The sequence below is a fragment of the Erpetoichthys calabaricus genome, chromosome 8 (genome assembly GCF_900747795.2).
Source record: "Erpetoichthys calabaricus chromosome 8, fErpCal1.3, whole genome shotgun sequence".
In the NCBI taxonomy this organism is placed as follows: Eukaryota; Metazoa; Chordata; class Cladistia; order Polypteriformes; family Polypteridae; genus Erpetoichthys; species Erpetoichthys calabaricus.
In genome coordinates, this window is record NC_041401.2 from 84917168 (window position 1) to 84943956 (window position 26789).

General features: G+C 38.4%; 1 protein-coding gene across 1 annotated transcript in view; it reads right to left on the reverse strand.

The window, feature by feature from the left end:
• Positions 1–26789, reverse strand: part of p2rx1 (purinergic receptor P2X, ligand-gated ion channel, 1) — a 59874-nt gene that overhangs the window by 31450 nt on the left and 1635 nt on the right. Inside the window, exons 2-6 of the mRNA XM_028807019.2 lie at positions 16561–16708; positions 5876–5944; positions 4074–4137; positions 2601–2700; positions 159–239 (exon numbers count right to left, since the gene is read on the reverse strand). Coding sequence (XP_028662852.1) covers positions 159–239; positions 2601–2700; positions 4074–4137; positions 5876–5944; positions 16561–16708 — 462 coding nt within the window. The remainder of the gene's footprint in view (positions 1–158; positions 240–2600; positions 2701–4073; positions 4138–5875; positions 5945–16560; positions 16709–26789) is intronic.

Consider the following 26789-nt stretch of genomic DNA (forward strand, 5'->3'; position numbering starts at 1 on the left):
CTTTTTCTCCAGGGGACATGCATGACTTTTCCTAGCACATTCTTGCTATAGCATCAGATATTAAAAATGTAACACTACACTATTTTCAGTTCACTTGAACTGAATCTGGTTCCACTTCTTTGTTCCTGTGTAAGAGCAAAAAAAAAAACATTTTTTACCTGGTCACTTTAAACTCTGGAAATGTGATGGTGTTCTTGATAAATACAGTAAACCTTTCAGCTTCCAAGAGCAATGCAGGGCTATAAGACAAAGAGCATACACTGGGAATAAGTAATGAATGGTAAAGTTTATTATTAATAATAATACTAATAATAATAATAATAATTCTTTACATTTATATAGTGCTTTCCTCATTACTTAATGCACTCTCCATGTGGAGGACCTGGGATGTAAATCAATGATCTCCTTACTGCAGGCTTTACATAGGACATACTTCTTTCTCTGCTAGAGAAAAGTTGACCATCTGTTGAAATGTTGCTTAGTGCTTTCCATCAGACTAACAAAATTGTGTTTAAAAAAATCGTGGAGTTTGCATGTTCTCCCCGTGTCCGCGTGGGTTTCCTCCAGGCGCTCCGGTTTCCTCCCACAGTCCAAAGACATGCAGGTTAGGTGGATTGGTGATTCTAAATTGGCCCTAGTGTGTTTGTGTGTGTCCTGTGGTGGGTTGGCACCCTGCCCAGGATTGGTTCCCTGCCTTGTGCCCTGTGTTGGCTGGGATTGGCTCCAGCAGACCCCCGTGACCCTGTGTTCGGATTCAGCGGGTTGGAAAATGGATGGATGGCTGGCTTCCTTGTAACTGTAACTCTCAGATTCTTGAACTGTTCCAAAGCACTCAGTAGATAGATGTTTAATATATTATTATGTGGTAATGAATTTACTGGAAGAAGCATGCTTATTCTGGATTGATTTAATAATTAATTTAATTAATTAAAGTAATTTATTACATTTATCAGGATTGTCAATTATATTTGTCAATTATATTATTTGGGTTAGTAACAAACATAATCATATTTTCCGTTATTTTTTTAACATTCCTTCCCTTAAAATTTTGTTTTACTTGTGGGTTTTCCCAAAATAAATGTCCAGTGATTCCATAGCAATTGCAAGTAGCATTGGAGACAGTGGATGAATGTGTAAGGTTACATGTTGTAATCAGAAATAATCTGAGTGTATATGGTTTACCTACCTTCTGCTGTTCTTGGGTAAGGCAATTTAATCCAGGCTACAATATCTGGACCAAACCAAAATTAGCACAAAATAGTAAAGAGGCATCCCCATTCTACTCTATCAAAAGCTTTTTCTGCATTTAGCGACAGTTAACCTTCTGGGAGCACAGTTGCTAAGGGAGTGTACAATATAATGGGTGAATATTTGAGATGCAATTTCCAAAAGTAATATTTAGCATTTATTGTAATGTTCTGCTAACTTCACTGTGACATTTCCAATATGGACACAGTAGGTGATATAGGCAGTGTGCTCTCTCTCTCTCTCTCTCCCTCCATCTGCCAAACTGTACCCCCAATCTTGTGTCACCAAACGAGTCAAAGATCAGACTTTTCATACTCCCAGTCTTCTGACATGCCAGGTAACACAGCACACTAAAAACATGATTCCTTGCACCATCAGTAATACATTTTTAACTGAGAAACAATTAGTGTTAATTCATGTGAAAATGGAAACCATCCATCCATAGAAATTCTTAAGTATCTGATTATATTAATTCTAATGATGATTAATAAAACAGAAATATTACCAATATTAATTTTAAATTAATTTTAATACTAATAACAGAAATTATACTAGTAATAGTATTAATAAAAATAACAACACCGTATACCTTCATAGTAATAAATCTTTAAGAAATGGAGAGAGGGAGAGAAATACCAAAAAGGAAGTGTGAAATGCTACATAAGCAAAATGCATAAAATGAGTGAAATGTTAAAATTGGAAAAAAAGAAAAAATGTAATGACAATGAAAAGAACATGCATAAAACATGAAAAGGGGAAAAACAGTTCATAATAAGAAAATTTTTTAAATCATTGCATATCAAGATGAATAAGTTAAGGAAGAGTATTAATTAATTAAATAATAGGTTATAAATCAAAATAATCAAAGTAGCATTAATGAAAATGATATATATAAAATAAGAATAATATATTAGTAGTAATAGTAACATATACAGGATAGTAATGTAGAAGAGCTGCACACTTTGCATTGAAATCTTCCTTAGACCTGAAAAGCACTGTCTCATTTACAGTACTGTATATACTATGTCATTGATTACAAATTACACTAGCTTGTTTTCTCTATCGACAATTGTTTTTTATTTCACTTTAATCAAATGTTGTATTTTAGATGAATGAACTAATGCTTTTTATGACATTCATATGCCTTATAAACCACGAAAGCAAAACATTAAAATATTTTTCTTCTAATTATTTGTTTTTGTGCAGTCTCAAGAATCTATAGTTTGTTGCCACAAAAATTGACTTTGATTACTATACAGTAGATCTCCAATGCAAATATTTGCCAACTGCTTCATACATTTAATAAATATCATCCAAATATTTTTAAAGTTTCATTAGCAGAAATACTTTACCTAGGAATGTTGAGGTCATTTTCCACCGGGCACCAACCATAGATTTCACACGTCTTTATGGCGCTGTTATTATATTCAACACATTTTCCGGTTTTAATCCCTGAAAAAAATAAGTGTTTTTAGTTTTCAAAAAAAAAAAAAGATCCACTACAGTATCTATTAACATATGAATATGACAGGGAAGACCTACTGAATTTTAATTCAGTTCAATATGTATCACTAAATGACATTGCACTTTTTAATACTGTATTTAATATAGTGTGTGTGTGTATTTGCATATTTCCTTGTTAATATTATTAGGTGCCAAATAATGGGACAGGACAAGGAATGTACCCACTAGGGGCCTTGAAGGAATAAGAAATTTACACGATATTCAATGCACAATTCTACACACTAGTGTAGATAGGCAGGTATTACCAGGGGCTGGTGAGTCCTTCTGTTGCTGTAAAAGACAAGAAACTGATTAACCATGCGTGCTAAACAGAGAAAAAGTCACCAGAGAGCTGGAAGGAAGCTAAACAAACTTTTCGAGTTCAATGGGTAGAACTAGGAATATAGGAAATCTTGCTGCTCAGAGATGTCAAAAGATGAAAGCTATATAAAAAGCCTAATCTTTTAAAAATTATTCTGCAACATCAGGGGCTACTAGAAAATGCTTGTAAGTTTTGGCCCTATAGCCTTGTGGTGCAGTCTCTGTCCTCAGAAGTGATTCTGAGGCTTCTCCTGGAAGTATCCATCAGATCATTAGTGGAGATAAACGCAGGTCAGTTTCTAAAGACAAAAGAAACAGAGAGGGGAAGTAAGATGGGCGATGTGCTACTGTGTTTTTTGGAAGGTGGAAAAGTGCGTAAGCTACTCTATCAAACAGCCCAGTTTGGCATAGGTTTTGTTGTTTTTGTTGCTTTCGTTATTACTTTGTAGTCTTTCTTGTGTGTTTTGTTAAAAGAACACATTTTTGATATCTGAGGGTGTTTTTCTATTTTAACAACAACAACAAGGCAAAAAAGTCATGCTCATTCTGGCCATCTTGATTTTATAAATGCACAAAGCTCTGAATATGACTTTTAATCATGGATAACTTGAACTGAAATACAAAGTTTAAGTTTAATTAGGAAATGCTTTAATGATCTCAGACTCCAGACAGTTCACTTAACAGTGTTTACCTTACAGGAATGCCAACACTGTGTACAAAACTTGATAAATTAATCATGTTCAACTAAGACCTCACAGGTGGCGCAGTGGTAGTGCTGCTGCTTTGCAGTAAGGAGACTGTGGAAGATTGTGGGTTTGCTTCCTGGGTCCTCCCTATGTGGAAAGTGCTTTGAGTAGTGAGAAAAGCGCTATATAAATGTAATGAATTATTATTATTAAGACATTACAGTCTTAATAAACAGTATGGTTTATACATACTGACACTTTATAACCATAAAGAAACTATATATTAAGGTTATATATAAAAAAAAAAAAACTTACCATTTTCTAACGTTCCATACTTGCAATCGTTGTCAGAGCTACATATGGTCAGAGGTCCTGGTAACTGGGAACAAGTGGAGTTTTTGTAAATAATGTACCCATCTGATTGCAATAGTCAATGTGATGTAAGGGTGCCACATAAATTGAAATATCCTGCCTTTAGTTTTTTTTATTAGATAGTTTTAACATTTTAATTTTTGAAAAAGCTTAATTGTCAACTGTATTTATAATATATTGAATGCTACCTTGCCACTTTTTGCCAAAACATTACAGTGATACCTTCAACTAGTCCCCCCAAGCTCCCCGTGGCAAATGACCTACATTAAGTAAGTTTCAAAATGGGTGAAATGATAATCTAATGCTAATGTTAAAATCAGTGTTCCCTTAAGTTTGAAGTAGTGAAGCCTCTATAGATCAGAACCTTGTTTAGCAGATCACTGAAACAGACTGAAATAAAAGCACAAGAATCACCAGAAGTGGAAAAACCAAAGTGAGCAGACAAGCAACAGACAAAAGAGACTAAAGAGGAATACTATCTGAAATTTATCTTGGACTAATAACATAAAGGAAAAGATGACCAGGCAAATGGCAGAAATCTGGGAAATTTTTATATTGAGGTGCCTGCTATCAGTAACAGCAAGCTTGTGAAGACACAATAATAGGGATTTCCTACTTTACGTAAGAGCACAGGTCAACAGATCTTGAACCGTTTCTATCATCAAATAAAGTGTTCTTATTTATATGAATGGCAATGTCTCATCACATAAATCTTTATTCTTCAGTAAAATCAGTCTACTTTGTCGACAAACAAAACAATTCTGGAATAATGTAGTATGTTTTAACAATCAAATGTTAAAGGATATGCATATATACTTATCTAATTACTGCCTCTTTTTCCTAATTGATTTCAGCTAATAGAATCATGCACTTATTTAACTTTCATTTATTTCATTTATACATTGTATTTGACTCTCTTAAGACTTTCATTGAAGTATTTCAGCGTTGGAAAAACATGAAATCAGTTTAAGGCAGCTAACCACATCAAATATTCGATTTTCTGTAAGGGTTTTCCTTGGGATGGTTAAGGAATTAGTGAAACAATTATTATACTAAAACACAGAGCTGTTCTCATATCCAAGCTTTATGTACTGTATAAATTTAACCTGACATAAGTTGGTAGTAACCAACTTGGTGTGTGCAGTTGGGAAAATCATTGAAGTGTGCTTCATACTAATGGGACTGACAAGTGAAGAAGAAAGACACACAATCAGTAAAAACAATAAAAGAAAAGGAGCAAATGAAAAAACGGTCAAGAAATACAGGCAACAAAGTTACAAAATCAAATACAAAGTATGATTAGTGTAGTAAAGATTAAAAGAAAAGTAAGAATAGGAAACTAGGAGCAGAAAAAAACACACAGAACAAAGGCTTGTTGACTGAACCAAGAATGAATGATAACATCTTGTCTAATTACACCAGCAGATGGGAAAACATGCTAGCCATCATATAACTAAAATTGAGAAATGTTACTAAAAGCAATCTGACCAATATGTTACTAACCTTACTAGATGTTATTCCTCTAATCATTGATAATAATGGCTTTGTGAATGACTTCAATAACAAATTAGTTAGCAAATATGTTCAACTTTTACAATAAACATGGACACAGATTTTATATATAGTAGACTTTGATTTCAATATAAAGAAAATCAGAAAAAAACTCCAATATTTGCAAACTGGAAAAGCTGAAAATATATATATAAATAATAATATGTATAAGAACAAATCAAAGTCTACTGTACCTCAGGACAATGGCCTTGTTGTTGCCTAGTTGAGATAAAGTTTGTCATCACCAAAAAGGAGTCATCTCCCTTGAACATATAAAAAAGTTTCTGTTTTAATTTATTAGATACTAATACACATAAGCTAATTAAATATTTACATAGAACAAAGCAAAATTTTACATGCTTTTACTCACACTCTTCATAAAATTATCTACAACAAATGTGATTTCCTAGAGGTTTCTAATAAACTGAAAAGCAGTTCCAAGATTTACTGAAGCTTTGTTTGTGTAAGAAATGTGTGTCATTAAGATAAAAATATGCATAAAAGCTGGAAATCCTCTAGATGGACACTATACATATAGCAACTGCTTCTAGCCATCTACTTTCTGAATCTGCTGCGACCATTACAAGGTGACACACACTCAAGATGTGGGAGCAGCTACCTGACTCTAGAGGAAAATGTACACGGAAGGAAAATAGCATCTAATGCTACATTAGATGAAGATCCATCCATCCATTTTCCAACCCACTACAGTTATCCTAACTACAGGGTCACGGGGGTCTGCTGGAGCCAATCCCAGCCAACACAGGGCGCAAGGCAGGAAACAAACCCTGGGCACACTGAAAAAAGCATAACATTGATGTTGTTCATTCAACATAAATTTTCTCTTTCAAGCAACTTAAGATTAGTCATTTAGTGTTGTAGCTTGAAATATTTGGTTTGTTTGTACCAAAGTAAGTTATGATTTTTTTTTTTTTTTTTTTTTTTTGTTCTTTATTTCGCCTTATACAATTTCTTGTATTAGGAATTTGGTAGTTTTCGCATACCCCTTGGGGTCAGAGCGCAGGGTCAGCCATTGTACAGCGCCCCTGGAGCAATTACAGGTTAAGGGCCTTGATCAAGGGCCCAGCAGAGCAGTGGCCTTTTTGGCAGTGTCGGGGATTCGAACCGGCAACCTTCGGGATACCAGCGCAGCTCCTTAGCCTCAGAGCCACCACTCCGCCCATGACAGAGGGAATAAACATAAAAATCCTATTTCAGTTAACCTAATATTTTAAGTTGTTCGTGTGCTATGTGTGAGGGGCCTTTTGCATTTTCTTCCGGTCGAACTTTCCAGCTTGCTGGCTTTCCAACTGCCAAAAAAGAAGAACACTTTCCAGAGTGGAGTGGACGTTGCTATACAGGTCTGGGCATTTTCAGCAGCAGACTTTTATAACGGAGGATTTCTGGTAAGTAACCCTGTTTCTCAACTGTTAATTTTAAATAAGGACTCGTAATAAAACATACTTTCAAGAAAGCTATAGAAACATTTAATAATTTTTTGTTGTATATTTAAGATTTACACTGCAAAATGCTTGTGTATTTGCACTAGATTTTTAAATAAATGTAAAAACTACAACATTGGAATATGTTATTACACCCATTCACTCTAAATGATTTGCCTCAACTTAAAAACTGTGGTTTCAGGAAAGAATTATATTGGTTCAGATTGAAAATATTAAGTGTCAATCATTACCTTAATTATTTTAAGTTGAATGGAGGTTATACTTTTTTCAGTGCAGGGCGCCAACCCACTGCGGGGCAATTACATGAAGAACGAGCCAGAATTGAATCTATGTTACTTCCACACATGTATGTTCTATATCAAATCAAATCTCAGAACTCATTCACTACCTAGCAGTGCGAAAATACAAGCCAATATACATTAGTCTCTACTAATTACTGAGGCATCAAAAAGCTTAATGTACGTCTGGTTTCTCTTAATGCTTTATTAAACCCAAACCTATAAATGTAAATCAAAATCTGTCCTGCAAATGAGTCAATCCCAATATGATCTGAGTATAGAGCATTTCTAAAGCAATGTACTTGTAAGGCAAGCATTTCATAACATTACAGTTCAGGTCAGGTCCATTTTATATTCTAGATTATCTCTAGTCAAGAGAGGTAAGTGCAATACACGATTTTGAACTGAATTACACCATGCTTTACACAAATTGATTAAGACCGGGTGATTTCCATTCAAGATTCTAAGTCAAAAGTCTCAGTCCCAGTGTTGCCTTGCAGGAGATCATTTATGGTTGCACTCTTCTAGCTATGCTTGTAAAGTCTGAATAAGCTACCTACTGTATATCTTAATTGTCACTATATGGTATACTTTTAACTATAGGATTTCATGAAAGATAAGAATGCTGGGCAGATTTCTTTAAACAAAGTTTATAACTTGTGCATACTTAAAGCAGTTGAAGTTTGCATTTGGAACATAAAGGTTGGAAAATCAAGCAGTCTTCATCAAGTAAACACTTTACACATTAAGGGTGGCTGAAGGAAACAATTCAGCTACTTCTGATACATCTATACTGCAGACTTACAACTGCAAGCAGTAAATATTATTGATGCTTTACTTTCAAAACTCAGAATTAAGAGGAATTTTACAATGTTTTCCTGCTTCAATTCCATGTATGAGCACATCACATGGAATGGACAAGAAAGAATTGCTGTACAGGACAACTTTCAGGTATTTTTTCAAGTTATTTGGTTTCAAGTTAATTATGGTTTGTGCTTGTCGTTCGCCTCCCCTTTTCTTTGTGTAGGGCCATTCTCACTGAATTAAAAAAAATAAATGCTTTGTATATCTGTTGTTAGGTGTACAGCTGTTATGCTTGCAGGTTGCCATACATACAGAATAAGCACAGTGTAGATAAAAGGTCTTTAAGAACCTGCAGCAATTTGCCATTTCAAAATATAGTCTTGCAACACAGAAGAACTTTCTTTTATTTGCCCCATTCTGTAAATATTCATATCATAAAATAATGTAATATCTAAGCTATAACAATAAAAAGGTGTTGTAAACCACAAGAGGAATTTATTACCTAAGCCCACTTTATCCTCAAATACTGCCTGAACTCTATCCCAAGGCAAAGCAATATTTATCAAAAAAACTTACACTTTTCTAAATAATACTTTTTTAATATTGGAGAATTCATACATGTGACTTTCTTTACTGACATTTCAGGTTATGGAGGTTGTAAAAGAGGATGTGAAGGGACAGGCATCCCAGCCAGGTTGGTCAGGGGCACCTTTCCCTGACACAAGACCATAGTTGAAGGACAGAGGAAGACTTGGAGAACTGGAGCTCTGATGGGCATCCCTGTTTGGGTCCTTGGGTGTCGCTAAAAAGAGCTACTGGGTACAGGCTTCTCTGTTTCTGTGATGTTCTGCCTAACCTAGAGGTGCTTCCAGCAGGACATATCGTTGCTCTGGAAGTACTTCAGGGTATGGCTTAGTTCCTCTGCCTCACTCAGGGAGTCAGAGTCGGGAGTGGAGACAGAAGAAGCTTGCCTGGAGAGGAGCAGAGAAAAAAGGAAGGATGGAAAAAGGAAGAAAAGAAAAGATTGTGTTGTTTTGTATTGTACTATACTGTATACAAAGAAGCCTAACAAAGGTACACTAAGAAATAAATTAACCTTTCTTTGAACCCAGCATGCCCCTCTAATGTTCACAAAGTGTACAAGGGACAAAAAAATGACAAAGATGACATGATTAAGTCACACCAAGCCTAGATAGGATGGGGTAGAAAACGTAAGAAATGGACTGCAGTGCTATTTTCTTGTTGATTTCATTTCTGAGAATGCAGCACACTTTTATTAGAAATCTAGATCATGTCCTCTTTAGAATTTACACTTAGCATTTATTATTTATATTTCATTTTATGTCTGTCACAAAGGCCATGGATGTTAGAATATACAGAATATATTTGCAAGATAAGTATATAATTACAATAAATAAAGATGTAATTCTAAAATGTGGTGTAATATTTGATTTTTAATTAGGACAGTTACTTGGATTTGAAACTGAGCCAGCAGATTTCCTCTGTATAGGGGGTGAGAATATATAGTACTAGAAAGAAATATTATCATGATACATAGATCACAATGTGTTAATATCTGTGAGTAAAATACAGTATTAAATATTGCAATTTGATTCTGTACTATTTTGCTATTTTTTATTTTATTTAACTTACGTTAAAGCTTAAAACATAACTCAAAAGACTTGTAAATAGCCTATTACAATCAATTAAAAATGCATTGAGTCAATTCATCCAATTGAAACCTTGTTTCTTTTTAGTGGAATTGATTCCACGTTTCTCAATAGTCTTCACAGAAAGTCTGGAAATATTCATCTATGGTAAGTAACACACAAATCCATATATCATCCCAATGTAACTCTAGATGATGTACATTTATGCCTGAAGTAGATCTGTCATCTTCATTTCTTCTTCTTCTTTCAGCTGCTCCCGTTAGCGGTTGCCACAGCGGATCATCTTCTTCCATATAGTCCTGTCTTCTGCATCTTGCTCTGTTTCACCATCACCTGCATGTCCTCTCTCATCACATCCATAAACCTTCTCTTAGGCCTTCGTCTTTTCTTCTTTCCTGACAGCTCTATTGTTAACATCCTTTTCCCAATATACCCAGCATCTCTCCTCTGCACATGTCCAAACCAACGCAATCTCACCTCTCTGACTTTGTCTCCCAACCTTCCAACCTGAGCTGTCCCTCTAATGTACTCCATTCTAATGCTGTCCATCCTCGTCACACCCAGTGCAAATCTTAGCATCTTTACCTCTGCCACCTCCAGCTCTGTCTCCTGCTTTCTGGTCAGTGCCACCATCTCTAACCCATATAACATAGCTGGTCTCACTACTGTCCTGTAGACCTTCCCTTTCACTCTTGCTGATACCCGTCTGTCACCAATCACTCCTGACACTCTTCTCCACCCATTCCACCCTGCCTGCACTCTCTTCTTCACCTCTCTTCCACAATCCCCGTTACTCTGTACTATTTATCCCAAGTATTTAAACTCATCCACCTTCACCAACTCTACTCCCTGCATCCTCACCATTCCTCTGACCCTCTCATTCACACACATGTATTCTGTCTTGTTCCTACTGACCTTCATTCCTCTCCTCTCCAGAGCATATCTCCACCTCTCCAGAGTCTCCTCAACCTGCTCTCTACTCTTGTTACAGATCACAATCAGCAAATATCATAGTCCATTGAAATTATGTTATACACTACCAATGGTTATGATGATGAATTCACCTTTGGGAAAAAAATAAACCTGTGATGTTCCACATTCTCTTCCTTATTTAGAGAACTTGTTAACTTTTTCTTTCTCATCTTTGCAGCTCATCCTAGATTTACCCTTCATGCAGTGGCAAACTTTGCCTATTCAGGTAGTTCCAAACAAACACCTTCGACATGCATGACAGAACTACAGCTTTTGAAAAAATTAGGTATTTGCCCTGTGAGTTCCTTTAAATAGTTCTTGTAGTCTCTCTGAACTCAAAATGTAGACAGACACACATTGTATAAAGTCTGGTATTCTTAACTGTCTCTTTTATTACATCAATTTGTGTTCAATGATTCCCAACATTCACCTTCTCATAAAGTATACATTTAGTGCTGCTGTCAGCTGGAGGGTAAAGAGTTAGCTAGCCACTTCTCTACCTGAAACAGATGATGGATACAATCCACACACTTTTCTCCTCATTTGATAACAAAAAGGCTTCGTGGTTTGAGTCCGCAGCAATTCACCTGGGGCCTCATGTATAAACTGTGCGTATGCACAAAAATGTTACATTCGAATGTTTCCACACTCAAATTGCGATGTGTAAAACCTAAACTTGGCCTAAAGCCACGCACATTTTCACGGTAGCTCCAACCCTGGCATACACAAGTTCTCTGGTCGGTTTTGCAGACTGGCGGCACCCAGCGTCAAAGCAGTGTTACTGTTCCTGCGTGGTTACCCTTTCTTTTTTAGATCCACATTCCTGACGCGGCTTTATCATATACACTGAAACGAACGGCATATTGTTTATTAGTTTAATGCATCTGATTGTAATTAACCTGTAACAATGTAATGGTCCAGGGAATAGCCAAAGTATTTGGCTATATTATAGCCATAGCTGCTTTAGCGTTGTTACTCTCACTGCACCTTCTTTTTCTTCTTTCAGCTGCTCCCATTAGGGGTTGCCACAGCGAATCATCTTTTTCCATATATCACTATATCTGAGTGCAGAATCACAGCTGTACAGCAGAGAATTATTGGTATACAGCATCAAGCACCGGCTGCCTATTTCAACTGCTCTCATGCGGCAAACGCTTCAAAGCCTTTCCTGTACGGACCTCGCGGTTCAGAAAGAACTATAAATGCACTCAATCAGTCCACCAAGTGCTCCTTATAGAACTGTTTGTACTTATAAGTACAATTATCTCACTGTAAACTTGCAATAGTTATAATATTGCACAACCTGAGCCACTTTATTTAGTGCGTATTTACATATGATGACGATATCATTTTTAAGATGAAATGCAGCAAAATATGTTTATTATATTATACAGTGTCACACACATGTGAGTAGGAGGCAGCTAAAGGGTCTGAGTAATGGTAATAAAACATTCGACCAGGGGGCGGCGGAGTGCGCTGACTGTCTTTCTCAGTTCCCTACAGACCTTTCCCGTGAAATCCTGCAAGGTTCTGGAGCCTCAGAAGACATCATTTCTTCTACAGGCCTTTAAAGCCTCCATCTTTGCTATTGTAGTCAGTTCTGTTGTGGACTCTGTTCTATGCACATCGTGCTTAAAAAACTTACACTTTTGCCGCTGGGAAAACAATATTCGGGTGGCTGCCCCAAATTTTTATGATGTCTATGTTGTATTATTATCACAGTGGCGTAGTCGGCAGGATACAGTCCCAGAAGAAACCGGGACATGAACAGGAAACTAACCAGGTAGGAAAGTACCGGGGCCAGGTTTCTGGGGGGGAGTGCGTTTGGGGGTCAGGCTCCGCTCCCCAAATACAATCCCGGGCTTGTAGCTTACCAAGTGGACAGTGTGAAAGGGACACACAGACATAGGCTGGTTTTTGGGGATGAAACAAAAAGCTCTCTCTCGGAGGAGAGAGCTGAGCCGTCCATTGGGGCTGCGGTTTGAATTAAATATTAAATATCTCCAGTCCAGCAGGCAAGAATAATAAAGAATTGGGAATTTGATCCAGAGAGATCAATCCGAGAGCACCCCTATAGACTTCCTGAGGCAAAGAAAGCAGAAGTGGAGTTGAAAATCAAGCAAATGCTGGAACTAGGAGTGATAGAGGGAAGTTATAGTCCCTGGTCCAGTCCAATCGTCTTAGCTAGTAAGCCTGACGGCAGTTGGAGGTTTTGCAATGACTTCCGTCGGCTTAACCAGGTCTCCTTATTTGATGCTTATCCCATCCCCTCGCATGGATGACCTCCTCGAGAGGCTTGGACAAGCAGAATTTTTGACCACACTTGACATGAAAAAGGGGTACTGGCAGATTCCTTTAATGGACTCTGCGAAGGTCAAGACAGCATTTAGCACCCGTGGCGGACACTGGCAGTATCGTGTCCTTCCATTCGGATTACATGGGGCTCCTGCAAGTTTCCCGCGTCTGGTAGACAAAGTGCTCCGACCCCATAATGCGTATAGTGCTGCCTATCTGGATGACGTCATCATCTACTCCAGCACATGGAAGGAACATATACAGCAGGTCACTGCGGTATTGCGGACACTAGGAGAAGCCGGGCCTCGTATCAATCCCAAGAAATGTTTCTTTTGACTGAAAGAGGCTAAATATTTGGTCTACCTGGTGGGTTGGGGTACCGTGAAACCACAGTGTTCAAAAATAGATGCCATTTTAAAATGGTCCTGTCCGTGAACCAAGCGGCAAGTCCAAGCATTTCTCAGATTAGCCGGGTACTACCGCTGGTTCGTACCTAGGTTTTCAGAGAGAGCAGCGCCCTTGACTGATTTAACCAAGAAGAGGGCTCCTAATCATGTGGTATGGACTGACAAGGTGGAAACTGCGTTCCGTGACTTAAAACAGGCTCTTACTTCAGCACCAATATTAAATCTCCTAATTTTTCTCTCCCTTTTATTCTCCAGACAGACGCTTTGAACACAGGCCTGGGGGCCGTGCTGAGCCAAAGCGTCAATGGTGCTGAACACCCCGTCATGTACCTGTATCAGAAACTGTTGGATCGGGGGACCAGGTATGCAGCGGTGGAACGGGAAGCCCTTGCGATTAAACGGCCGATTACGCAGTTGAGGTACTACCTCTTGGGCTGGGAGTTCACTCTGGTGACGGATCATGCTCCCTTACAGTGGATGGCCTGTCACAAAGAGTCAGATCCATGGGTCACTAGGTGGTTTCTTGACCGCCAACCTTACAAGTTTTCGCTAATTCATCGTAAGGGCTCTCTCCATGCCAGCACTGATGCTCTCTCTCGTGCCCACAACCTCTCGGTGTAGGACGCCCGACCTGATGGGTCTGGGTTGAGGTGGGGCCTTGTCACACACGTGCGAGTAGGAGGCAGCTAAAGGGTCTAATGGTAATAAAACATCCAACCAGGGGGCGGCGGAGTGCGCTGACTGTCTTTCTCAGTTCCCTACAGACCATTCCTGGGAAATCCTGCAAGGTTCCAGAGCCTCAGAAGACATCACTTCTGGAGCTGGCCCCTTTGCTGACGTCACATCTGAAGCCGGCCCCTTTACTGACATCACTGACGCCCTTTTGATGACATCTTTCCTCTACGGGTCTTTAAAGCCTCCATCTTTGTCTATTGTAGTCAGTTCTGTTGTGGACTCTGTTCTATGCACATCGTGCTTAAAAAACAAACTTTTACAGCTGGGAAAACAATATACGGGTGGCTGCCCAAAATCTTTATGATGTCTATGTTGTACAACCTACCTGGAAAGGGGTCTCTCTTTGAACTGCCTTTCCCAAGGTTTCTTCCATTTTTTCCCTACAAGGTTTTTTTGGGAGTTTTTCCTTGTCTTCTTAGAGAGTCAAGGCTGGGGGGCTGTCAAAAGGCAGGGCCTGTTAAAGCCCATTGTGGCACTTCCTGTGTGATTTTGGGCTATACAAAAATAAACTGTATTGTATTGTATTGTATTATTATCACAACAGATAAAACTTTAACTTAATTTAAATAATCTATATTGTTAATAATTAAACATGTGAGGACACTGTGTCGCAGCGCTAGCAAGGATCTGACGCTCCATTCACAGATTTTTCCTACCTCGCGCTGTATTCTTGCTGGGTCTGACGTGACACTGAATGTATAGAATAATTAAACACGTACTATGAAGATAATTCAATGTTCCTTAAAAGTTTTGAAGAATTGTCGTTCTAAGCTAACAGATGGCTTAACGTCTATTACAAAGCTGATTGTGTGGCGATTGGGTATTTAGAGAAAGAAAAGTAAGGACAGGAATTGAGGGTTAGTACGTTTGAAAGAGACAGTACTGCTACAATAAATTATTTCATCGAAGGTCGCGCACGGTGCAGCAAGCATCTTGCGTGAGACATGAACAATCACTGCGCCACCGTGTTCCCATGTTTAATAACATGTTTAACTCCTATCATCATGAAAATGATATCACATATACATCTCAGTATTTTAATTATTTAGAGATCTTTAATATTACGAATGTAATGGATTCTGTGTTCTGTCGGAAGAAGAGAAAGCCCGGAAGCACGTAGTGATTCACACGCATAGAGCACATAGAAGATCAAATACAAAACAAAGCATTTAACATGCTACTTTAGTTACGATGGGATTTGAGAGACTAGTAAATTAAACAATTTTAACATGAAGTTTATGATGTTCTACTTTAATGACAAAATAAAATACGTGATTAAAGTGGAAATTTCGAGATTAAAGTTGACATTTCGTGCTTATTTCCCACTGTGTGCCTTTTATTTTTCTCTGTACCCTAATAAGCTTTCATATGACACTCAGACGGTGGGTTACGACTTGCCTTTTCACGGCGAATATGATATCTGACAACTTCTTTTTTATTTCGGGCACTGTGTGACTTTGTGAACTTGAGCTTTCGAGTTTCTCCGACACACTATGTCACTCGATCAACATCCTTTTGTTGATCATATCACTGTTTAAACCAACAAATAGTACGTTTTTCTTTGCCTCCACTTGGTATTCACTGAAATTCTTCTCTTTTCCCCTGTGCTTTTGCCATTGTCTTTTCACAGAAGGCTGAGCTTAAGGGCTATTTATATTGATTTGCATATTCAAAGAGGCGTAATTCTGGGAGGAGTTGGGGCGGGACAGCAGGTACATGCACATGCATTACTTTTCACGCTGACTGGGATTTATGTAGCGGAAGAACGTGGAAGTTGGCGTACGCACAGATTTATGCACCTGGATTTTTTTGTGCGTAAGCACATTTCCGCTTTTGTCCGTACGCCATATTATAGTGTGAATTCTACGCACAGCGTTATACATGAGGCCCCTCATGGCAAGAATGGGATTTGCACTGTGGACAGGTGAAGCATGGTGGAGATTATGCACAGAAAAGGTGGGGGCTGATAGACATCAGCTGGAAGCTCTCCACTTGCAGTATTCAGACACATCTCTGTACAGCTGGCTAGTACAGCCTACTCCTACTCTTACCGGGTATTGTCTTGCCACTTCTGAGCCAGACTTTGTGGATTTGTGACTGACCACTAGTAGCTCACCACAGTACAAATCTTTGAACTGAGATCCTTCATGTTGTGATTCCACAGCAAATCAGATGTTTAATTTGATTTTGTTTATTTTTGTAGATTCAAGTCTTTTTACTGTCTTGCCTAGCTGCAGAGGTAAGAAAAGCCTTACCTGTTCAGGAAAAACATAATCAGCAACATCCCAGACTCTGAAACCATGGTCACTGTCATTAGTAGATGTTACTCCTTTAACCTTGACCGAGACTGAGCTGATGATGCCATCTTCAGACTGATAGCCCTTCTCATATATGAATACCCATCTGTAGAGAAAAGAAAGGAGCCACTTAAAGATAAAGAAAAATTGGACCAGTTAAGACCATTCTTTCAGCATCCCATTTATTAACTATCAAGACACTATATAAAAGCGGTCGGGATTGTCCTTCCGTCCCGTGAGTGCAAAGCGCAGCGGTATTCCGCTTATCACAGACTTACTACTTGCAGCTTGCAGTACGAAGCGACGCGATGTAAGCAGAGTTCTGGTGCTCCCATTGTACCCTTGCTTTTGTGCGCGATGCGCTGGAAAAATAGACAAAATTATGTCTCTGGAAATAATTAATGTTGATGAAGTACAAATGCCTCACCGCGTAGTAAATATCAGGGGAGATGGTGCTTGCTTATTCTCATCTATAGCTTATTTAGTGCATGAAACTCCGTCTTTAGCGGTACAGATTCGGGCTGACATTGTACGACATATTTTAAGTAATCGGTCAAGGTTTCAGCCATTTACAATGATGCCGTCAGGAATCTCTTATACAAATGAGCTTCAGTATCTCACTGAAATGTCAAAGTCTCAAACTTATGGTACCATTTCTGAGCTAATGGCAGCCGGAGAGTTGTTCCCCTATGAGTTTCAAGTATATTATTATGGAGTCCTACACTCCAAGTTTGGGACAGGCACTCGAGGGGATAAAAAAACTTAGGTTTTCGGGAGATGTTATGAATGGGCACTTTGATGTTCTCATTCCCTACACTTACATGCCTGATGTACACATAGAGCGCACACAAATTGAGAATAAATGTTGGTCGCCTTAAAAGGCGGGTCAGCCTAGTAATATCAATAAACAGTGTCCACCAGAAAACAGTAAACAGTCCTTTAAAATCTTTTGATTTCACCATCATATAGCCGGTTTGGTTTTATTTTTGGCTAGGGTGCATTCCGTGTAGCATTTTCATTTTTCTGCATATTTGTGCAAGTTCTTCTCTGTGTTAAGTTACGTTAAGTTCAAACATATACTGTTAGGCTGACTCTAAGGTGGTCATTACTTACATTACATTACTTACTGTACGTTACTGTCAGACTGTAAATGATTAGGCAACTGCTTTATCCAGTTTAGGAATGCAGGAAGCCAGGAGCTACCATAGCAGTATCTGCTACACGGAAGGAACAAAGCCTGGATGAGGATATCAGGCCAAAACACAGTACACAAAACAAAAACAGGTACATTTTAATACACAAAACACTTTCTTTGCACATATAGTTCATTTGTTTAAATAAATGTACTATCCTGTGTGTACAGTATTTCTTTAGTTTAATACCTTTCTCTTTTTATGCAGCAGGAAAAAATATATCCAATCAGATCTTCAACTCTACAGTTGTAAATAATTGAGGGCATTGGTCATCCAATCTTACATTTTTTCTTTGATTTCATGATGTAATATCCATGGTTTAACACTGAAGATTTCATGTTTTTTTTAGTTTGAAGGCAGAACCTATTTAGTTCTGGTATACCCTCCCTTACACTACATATTCAGAAAAACATCCATTTTCTTAGATTTTCTTTTAGTTTCCTGCATGTGGAATTTGAATTTCAGCAGAAGACAAATGACAGTATGCATCCAAAAACTGAAACCATGGTTAACTTTTTTTTTCTGTTAATGTTTTTGTTTTGTTCCTGATATCTGGATGTGGCACTTGGTGCCACTGCTCTACTACCAGGCTGCTTTCCTTCATATGGAAAAGTCATCTTGAATAAAGGAGTGCTGGAATTATCGGATGGAAAGATTCTCTTATCAGAGTGGACGAGCAGCATAGACTCCATTACAGAAAACCCAGGAGGAGGTAGGTGGCCAGTTGGTCAAGGTCTCCAGGGCTGTGACTTTGTTTCTGACTTTCTCTTTTACAATTTTAATCTCCTACACTGCAGGTGTTAAACTCCGGGCCTGGAGGGCCACAGTGGCTGCAGGTTTTCATTCTAACCATCTTCTTCATTAATGACCAGGTTTTGCTGCTAATTAACTTCTTTTGCTTTAATTTTAATTAAATTGACTCAGGCCTCTTAGTTGTTTCTTTTTCCTTAATTAGCAGCCCAACAATAATGAGACACAAAACAATCTGCTACATGAGCAGCTTGCCTGTGCCCATCACACAATATATGAAAATAAAGAAAGATGAAGGTCTCGGTAAGGCTGATCTCTCAGGCCACCAGATGGTGTTCTTAGAAAAAAAAAAACAGAAAATCAACAGTCTGCTGAGGCAGGATGAGAGCAGCAACAAGCCACGGAATTAAATAGCGGGTTTAATTAACAGCAAGAATAATCAACTTCTCATTAAGGGATTGGTTGGAGTGAAATTGGTTGGAGTTTGAAATCCCAATCTAGCTGGTCATCTGTTAGCTCGTTTCACGTCTCATTTCTATTTGGCTGTCATTTAATGAAGAAAGGAATCAATTCAGAGGACTGAATCCTTAAAAACAGGGCTATTAAAATGAAGGGAAAAGAAGTTAATTAGCAGTGAAAACTGTTCACTGATTAGGAAAAGGGTTAAAATGAAAACCTGCAGCCACTGCGGCCCTCCAGGCTCGGAGTTCGACACTCCTGTCCTACACTGTCAACTGGCCAGAGTTCATCAGTTAATTAATGGGCAAATATTGTTGGTTTTCATTTATGTTTAATTGGTTTCTACCTTGCTTTATGTGTGTTAGAACAGTTCTGTATTTATATATGTACTTGTTCTGTATTTAGTAATTAGTATAATCTGTACTTGTTTTAACAAGTTTTTTGTTATATACACTTACAACTTTCCCTTAATCTTAGGCTAAATAATACATATCTTACCTTTAATAAACTAATATGCAAAAGTAAATGAACCTCGGTTTTAAATGTAAATAAAACCATACCCTTAAGATTCACTTGTCTTGATTAAACAAGAACTTAAGAAGTGAAAATGTAAAATTAAGTCTCACAAGTTTAAGTTTGAATAACATGTGCCCCAACCCTAACTTTCTTTCAACTTTGAAGCTCTGGCGTCTGATTTTTCTCCAAAACCCTTGGACCTTTCATTATACCTTTCATTATACATTCTTCTCTCTGTCACTAGGTGTTCAAAATGCCTTTTCTAAAATGGCCATAACTCCACACAGTGAGGCTAATCTAATATTTGGTTTCTGAGCATCATTATGCTCTAATGTATGTTTATTTTGGTCACATGATATTTTACTCAATTCAGAATAGGAAACCCACCCCGTAAAGTCCTATGCTGGACCAGCCATGGTATACAGTTTGTGGGCTATTGCACGTATCACAGGTCTATGTATGTTGCATGGCTTATATTACAAAAACTTGCATTTTTCTCGTCTATTTCTGTCTGTATATGCCCTCCACTTTTAAAGTTCTTGTGTCTGTTTTTCTGTAAAACATTTGATCCTTTCATTGTGATTTCTTCTTTGTTCTACCATCAGCCATACTGTGTGTTATTTTTGGTTTACTCTTGAATCTTGTTCAGTTATCAATTCAAAAGACCTTAATACTACTAATCAGGTATCAGGTCCACAATCACTCTGACACAAGTTGTTCACTATCTGTAATGCACATGCACACTGTGCTGATGCCATGCTATCTGACTCAGTCTGCCCACACCCTTGTTGCTAGTTTATCTTATGCATTTACAGCTGATTTGATTCTTCATTTGGCTTAACATTCCATAGCTCCTTACCTTCTATTTGAAACTTTATATATCTGCATGCTCCTCACATTTTTCTCCTCACATGCACATCTGATCTCTCTCTGTCTACCTGTATGGAGAGCCTCTTCTTTAGAAATTATTTTTAAGAGGGCTTGTGATGGTTTAAGAAGGTTTAATTTTGTTAAGCTTTATAATTATTTATAGACATTACTTTACCATTTATAATTATTTATAAGATTCACTTACATAGTGTCTGTGAGGTAGTGATATAAAGGCTCTGGGAAGAAATGGCTGGGAAGTAACACAAAACCATGACTGACTAGGAATTACATTCAGCCAGACATGCTGGTTCACGAACGCATATCTGGTGGCACGTACCATGAGTGCCAAAGTGCCAACATTGTTGCATTATTCCATAGCTGCTGAAGGAAGGCTGTCCATTTTATCCACATGAGTTGTATAGATGCCGACAGAGTCATAAGAGAGTTAAGTTCCCCCAGAAAAGAATTAAGGGAATCACCTGAAAATCGAAACACATGAACATATGGTTGCTGGCAGATATGTTCATGCATGCGTGAAGGTGTGATATAGAGGTTATCCACCTTCAAGAAAAAGTGTATAAAGTGGTAATGATTGGGTAAGCCAGGCCAACTTCAATAGAGACTGGCCAGGGAACAGGTACCCTGAATATAAAACTGGAATAGAAGCAGCAGGAGTCACCTCTTGACTGTCTGGCGTGTGGGAGGTAGTATCTCCAGATAAAGTGTGGTGCTGAAACAATAGGAAACATTCCATGTAAATAGAGTCACTGCTTTTCTTGTATTTTTGTGCTTGTATTTTTCTCACTTTTTGATTACTTTTCTTTTTGTCCTCTTTATTTCTGTCCTGTGGTAAGTAGAAGGATGACAAGCTTTCTGATTTATTTTCTTAATTTTTTACACCTTCATTTTAGAGCCACTATAAATAACGCTCAGCATCACCTACACTTGTTTTTGTTGTATGTATATTAGCATTGAACTGTTATTTTTTGGTACTTAATAGAAAAGTTCTGTTTTCTTTTTTATTATCTCTGGTTTTTGTCTCCAATTTGCTCCATCACTGATTTGCTAAGGTATAACATGTGTCAGGGATTTCTGAGAGCATGTGTCAGGGTGCCAGTACACTGGGCATCACAGGACTAAACTGGTATACAGCCATCATTTTTGAATGTAACGGTTTTTGAGGCTACATTTTGCAGTACACAGTTCTGATCTCATCCAATATTCTGAATTTCACTTTTGTACAGAATACAAATTAATATACAATACCACAGGTTCTAACAAAAGGCAAGACTAGGTTGTAGGTGTGCGCGATATACATCGTTTACGATTATATCTTAATTGCTGTTTTAACGATGTGTGAGATTAAATTATAGAGTATGTAACTCGAGTTGTGTAAGCGTGCACATCCAGCAAGCTGCAAGTTAGCGTCGCTCGCTGCCTCAAAATGAGTGAACAAACAGCACCAGATGATAAAACAGCCTCGCCATCTACGTCGTCAGAGTTAATTGCCAGACGTGGTTCATTCTCACTCGCATGGCAGTGGTTTGGTTTTGAAAAGACTGATGTTGCTCAAAAGACTGCAATCTGCAAACTATGTGGTAAATCGGTTGCCATTAAAGACAGCTCGACAACTAACTTGTTTCACCATTTGCGAACTAACCACCACACAGAATGCGAAGAATACAAAAAGCTTAAGGAGTCAACTGTCCAGCACAAGTCTAAAGTAACCAAGGTACAAGCACAAAAACACACTTAGCAAACTTTAGCGGACTCATTCTGCAAAAAAGTGCCTTACGACAAGAAAAGCAACAGATGGCATGACATAACAAACGCCGTCACCAATTACATCGCAAAAGATATGGTGCCAATTCAAGTGGTTGAGAGAGATGGTTTTAAACAACTTTTGAATACTTTAGACCCAAGGTACACACTGCCTGGCCGAAAATATTTCAGTCAAACAGTTCTGTCTAAGTTGTATGATTCGTGTCGCCAAACTCTGACGCATAAACTGCAAAAGGTTTCACATTTTGCCACAACAACGGATTTATGGTCAAGCCAAACATCCGAGCCATACCTCTCCCTGACGGTGCATTTCATTGATGAAAACTGGCAACTCCAAAGCTTCTGTTTGCAAAAATCCTACTTCCCACAAGATCACACTGGCGACATCATTGCGCAAGGTCTGAAAGATGCGCTGGCATCATGGTCACTGCGATAAGACCGTTGTCAGTGCACTACGGATTAATAACTGGAAGAGGCTACCTTGTTTTGGGCATAGGCTTCATATGGTGAGTATTGGTGAGTAATTTGGGGTTCCACTATAAAATGCAGTTTAGGTTAAATTGATCTTATTTATTATGACGTTTAAAAATACAAAAAGACCTGATAAGTAAAGCTGTAGATGACAAAAATATAATTCAATATAATTTCAAATAATACATTACATCCATCCATCCATCCATTTTCCAACCTGCTGAATTCGAACACAGGGTCACAGGGGTCTGCTGGAGCCAATCCCAGCCAACACAGGGCACAAGGCATGAACCAATCCTGGGCAGGGTGCCAACCCACCGCAGAATACATTACATTATCTTGGAATTATCGTTATCGTCAAAGTCCCAGAAAATATCGAGATATTTTTTTTTCCAATATCGCACACCCCTACTAGGGTGATATGGACACCAAAGTCTAGAGTTATTACATGGAGTTCTGACTTACAGCCTTGCCCTCATGGTGCTTCACTCCATCCAACCACAAAAATCAACAAGTATGCTGGGCTTTAAAATATGACAGTAGGAGACATCCTCTGACTCCCTGAGTAGTATTAGCTGTAAGTTTACTACAGGAAGCTACAGTTTGGAAGGGTGAAGGAATATTTGATTGAATTATTTGACCAGTGATGGTTTATTTAATACAAACTCAGACTGTCTTATAGTGAAAGCAAAGAATATTTTACAATGGAAAATTAACTTTTTAAAAATATTTATTCATTAAGTTTTGCATATTCATTAAGAATCAGCCATAGACAGGGCACCATTCAATCATCAGGCACACTCATGCACAGGCTCAAACCACACTCACTCATACTTGGTATGAACACAGAAAGAAATGTAATGGAAACAAGACAATGTGTCTAAAGGATTCTCCGAAATGTGCCAGTGTTTTCTAGACATTTATGTTTCACTTATCACCTAAAAGTGACATCTGGGTGTATTGTAGGCAGGTTGACACACCTTTACAAACACAATGACACAGCTAGTAACTGTTGACATATTAAATTTACTTTGATCTAAAGCTTATGCACACTCATGAGGGATAAAAAGGGAAATGCAATTGTAAAATAGTCCTGGTAACTTGGGTAATATTCAGTCAGTGCTCAAAATCTCACAATCAACAATTCTATCCATTTAGTTTCATAACCTCTTGGATTATATAGTGCCAAAGAAAGGCCAAATCTGTTTTGGCTGCTATATGTCCCCCACACACCCACCAGTGTATCATGATATAAATGCACTTCATCTAGTCACCCATTTTCTGAACATTTTTGCTCCAAAGTTAGGTCATGGAGGGGCAACAGAAACTACTAGGTGTAAATGCTCCAAACATTAATTTGGGCAAACAGAACTCTGGTTGAACTGGCAAAGTAAAGTGATTTTGCCTTTCATCACATTAAAAAGATAGGACCCAAATTTACATCTAGGTCCATGGGGGTAACTCACTATAAAAGCACTGCAGGAAATAACTTCTCAAACATAAGGCCAGAAACTTAACTGGACAGGACAATTGTCCATCGCAAGTTTTATTAGCAGAACCTCCATTGCTCATTCTGGGCCAGTTAAGAGATGCCAATGAACCTAAACTTAATTTCAGTTACCGTCACATTAAACTGTCATCAGTGTGAGCTGTGCACATCTTAAAATTTACAAACAGAAAGCAGTAAGAATAAAACACCTTACAAAAACAAATATGCACAGTATAAATGTGCATTGTGATAAGCTGCCCGGACACAGACAGACGGACACCATTGTACAGTCCACCACACGTTTATTGTACATATTTACAATGTCCAAATAGTGCACAACCCAGTGCCTCAAGCACCAAACTCACCCAAAGTCCAGGCCTCTCTCACTCTCTGCCTGCTCTTCAGGCCGCCTCCTCTCTCCTGCTTCCAAACTTTGTCCACTCCTCACCCGACTCCAGTCCTCGTCTGCAGGGAAGCGGCCCCTTTTATAGTTACCCGGATGGGCTCCAGGTGATTCCCGACACTCCTTAGACACTCCCCTGTGTGGCGGAAGTGCCGGCTATGCTCCCAGAAGCCCTCCGGGTGTTCCCAGTCTTCTTCCCCCCAGCACTTCCTGGTGTGGCGGAAGTGTTGGGGTTCCGGGTCCTTCAGGCATGGGGGCGCCCCCTGGCGGAGACCACGGGCCCCTACAGGGTTGGGCTTCCAAGCCCTGCACCCGTGGCCCCCAAAGGAACCAGAGCGGTTGCCCCCTCGTCGTCTGGAGGAGGCATGAGCCCTCCTCCTGTCCTCCTGGGCATCCCGTCTGGGTGCCACCCCCAGCCACATGCCACAGCATATATTGATAGATATACTGTAAACATTATACATTCACTCTGGTTTAAAGCTCCTAATTATGGTGGCCCTGAAGTGCAGTCCACAAAAACAAATTAAATCATAAATAAAAAACAAATCATAAAACAGTAAAACAAATTGAATACACAAAAACAAATTGATAAAGTGTACGTATTATGATTTATTTTTGTGTTTTCTGAATTGCGTTTTCATGATTTAATTTGTTTTTGCACATTGCTCTTCAGGGCCAACGCACCTAATAATAGCAAGTAAAATAAAATCTATTTTTTTAATACACATTCAATAAAAAACATGATCACATACTGTGTATAAATCTCCAGGCCTTTTTGTCTGCCTATGATTTGAAAGACTAATGTTCTATCAATCCATCCATTCACTGAACTACCTTAATCCACAAGTAGCCATCATTAGTGCAGTTCCTAATTGAGCATCTTACAGTCTGACTCTTATCCTTAGTCATCAGAAACTTCCTGCAATGCTAGACCCAACCAGATCACACTCTACAACTGATATTGTATTTTACTCCTGTCACTTTGTGCAGCTCTTTTTATACTAAAACAATACATATACTGGTAAGCAGAAAGACAGAGAACCTTAATAACTGAATATAAAATGAAAAAGGAAAAGAAAATGAAATAAAGAACACACAGCCTACAGTATTACTTATTGTATCACCATAAAAACCTACAATGTAGGGAGCTAAGCCACTAAAAAGAAAGGGCACAATACATTTAGAACTCCAGGAATTAGAAGAGAACATGAATGAGAATAAGCCCTCAAAGACCACAAGGTTTTCCTTCACATAAAGGGAAACAGAAGAGCACAGTGGCTCATTGGTTAGAGGGCTTTTGCTCTGTGTGGGGTTTGTTCACATCCTTCAGTTTTCATCTTAAACACATATGTGTTAGGTTAAACAGCCCTTGTGTTCCACACAAAGTGGGTCTCACCTAGGTTTTATTCCTGCCTTGCTTGCTGTGTTGCCAGGATATGCTCTGCCCTCCGTAAATTAGATTAAATGAGTTTGAGCATGTTATGTACTAAGGCAGCAAGTAATAAGAAACATTTAGAAAGTGAGAATAATTATTGAAATAGATAGAGTGATATCATGAAGGAATATACAGGGTATTTACTGAAATGTGCACAATCATTTTAGTAAAAAATGAAATTGGCCTCAGAAACTGCTGGTTTTTTGTGATCAAATGTTAAACAATGTCTGTTGATTTAATGATCCATATTCCATCCATCCATCCATTATCCAGCCTGCTATATCCTAACTACAGGGTCACAGGGGTCTGCTGGAGCCAATCCCAGCCAACACAGGGCACAAGGCAGGAAACAAACCCTGGGCAGGGCGCCAGCCAACCGCAGTGATCCATATTGTATCTTTCATTAGTCAATCCGGAACATTTAGTCTCCATCTCTGTAAAAAAGGTGAACCACACCTGCTTTGTGTGATAGTGAATGTAATCAAAAAAGTAATAGCATCCACTCATTAATTTATTTTTGGTACCAGGGTACCAAAAGATAGATTCACTATCACTCAGAAAAATGATTCTGGGGGTACCTTACTATTACTCAGCTAAGTTAAACTGACCTTATTCAAAATGAGTAGATTTAAACACTATCTACTTATTTCTGATACAAGTGACTTCTATTTCTTAGTTGTCACCTTAGGAACTATTATTTATTTAGAAAACATATGAATAGATTTCACTGCTTTAATAACAGCACAACTCACAAAAATATTTCTAAATATTTCACCATTACCCACTTACCTTAAGTTGATTTTACTCAAAATTAACATG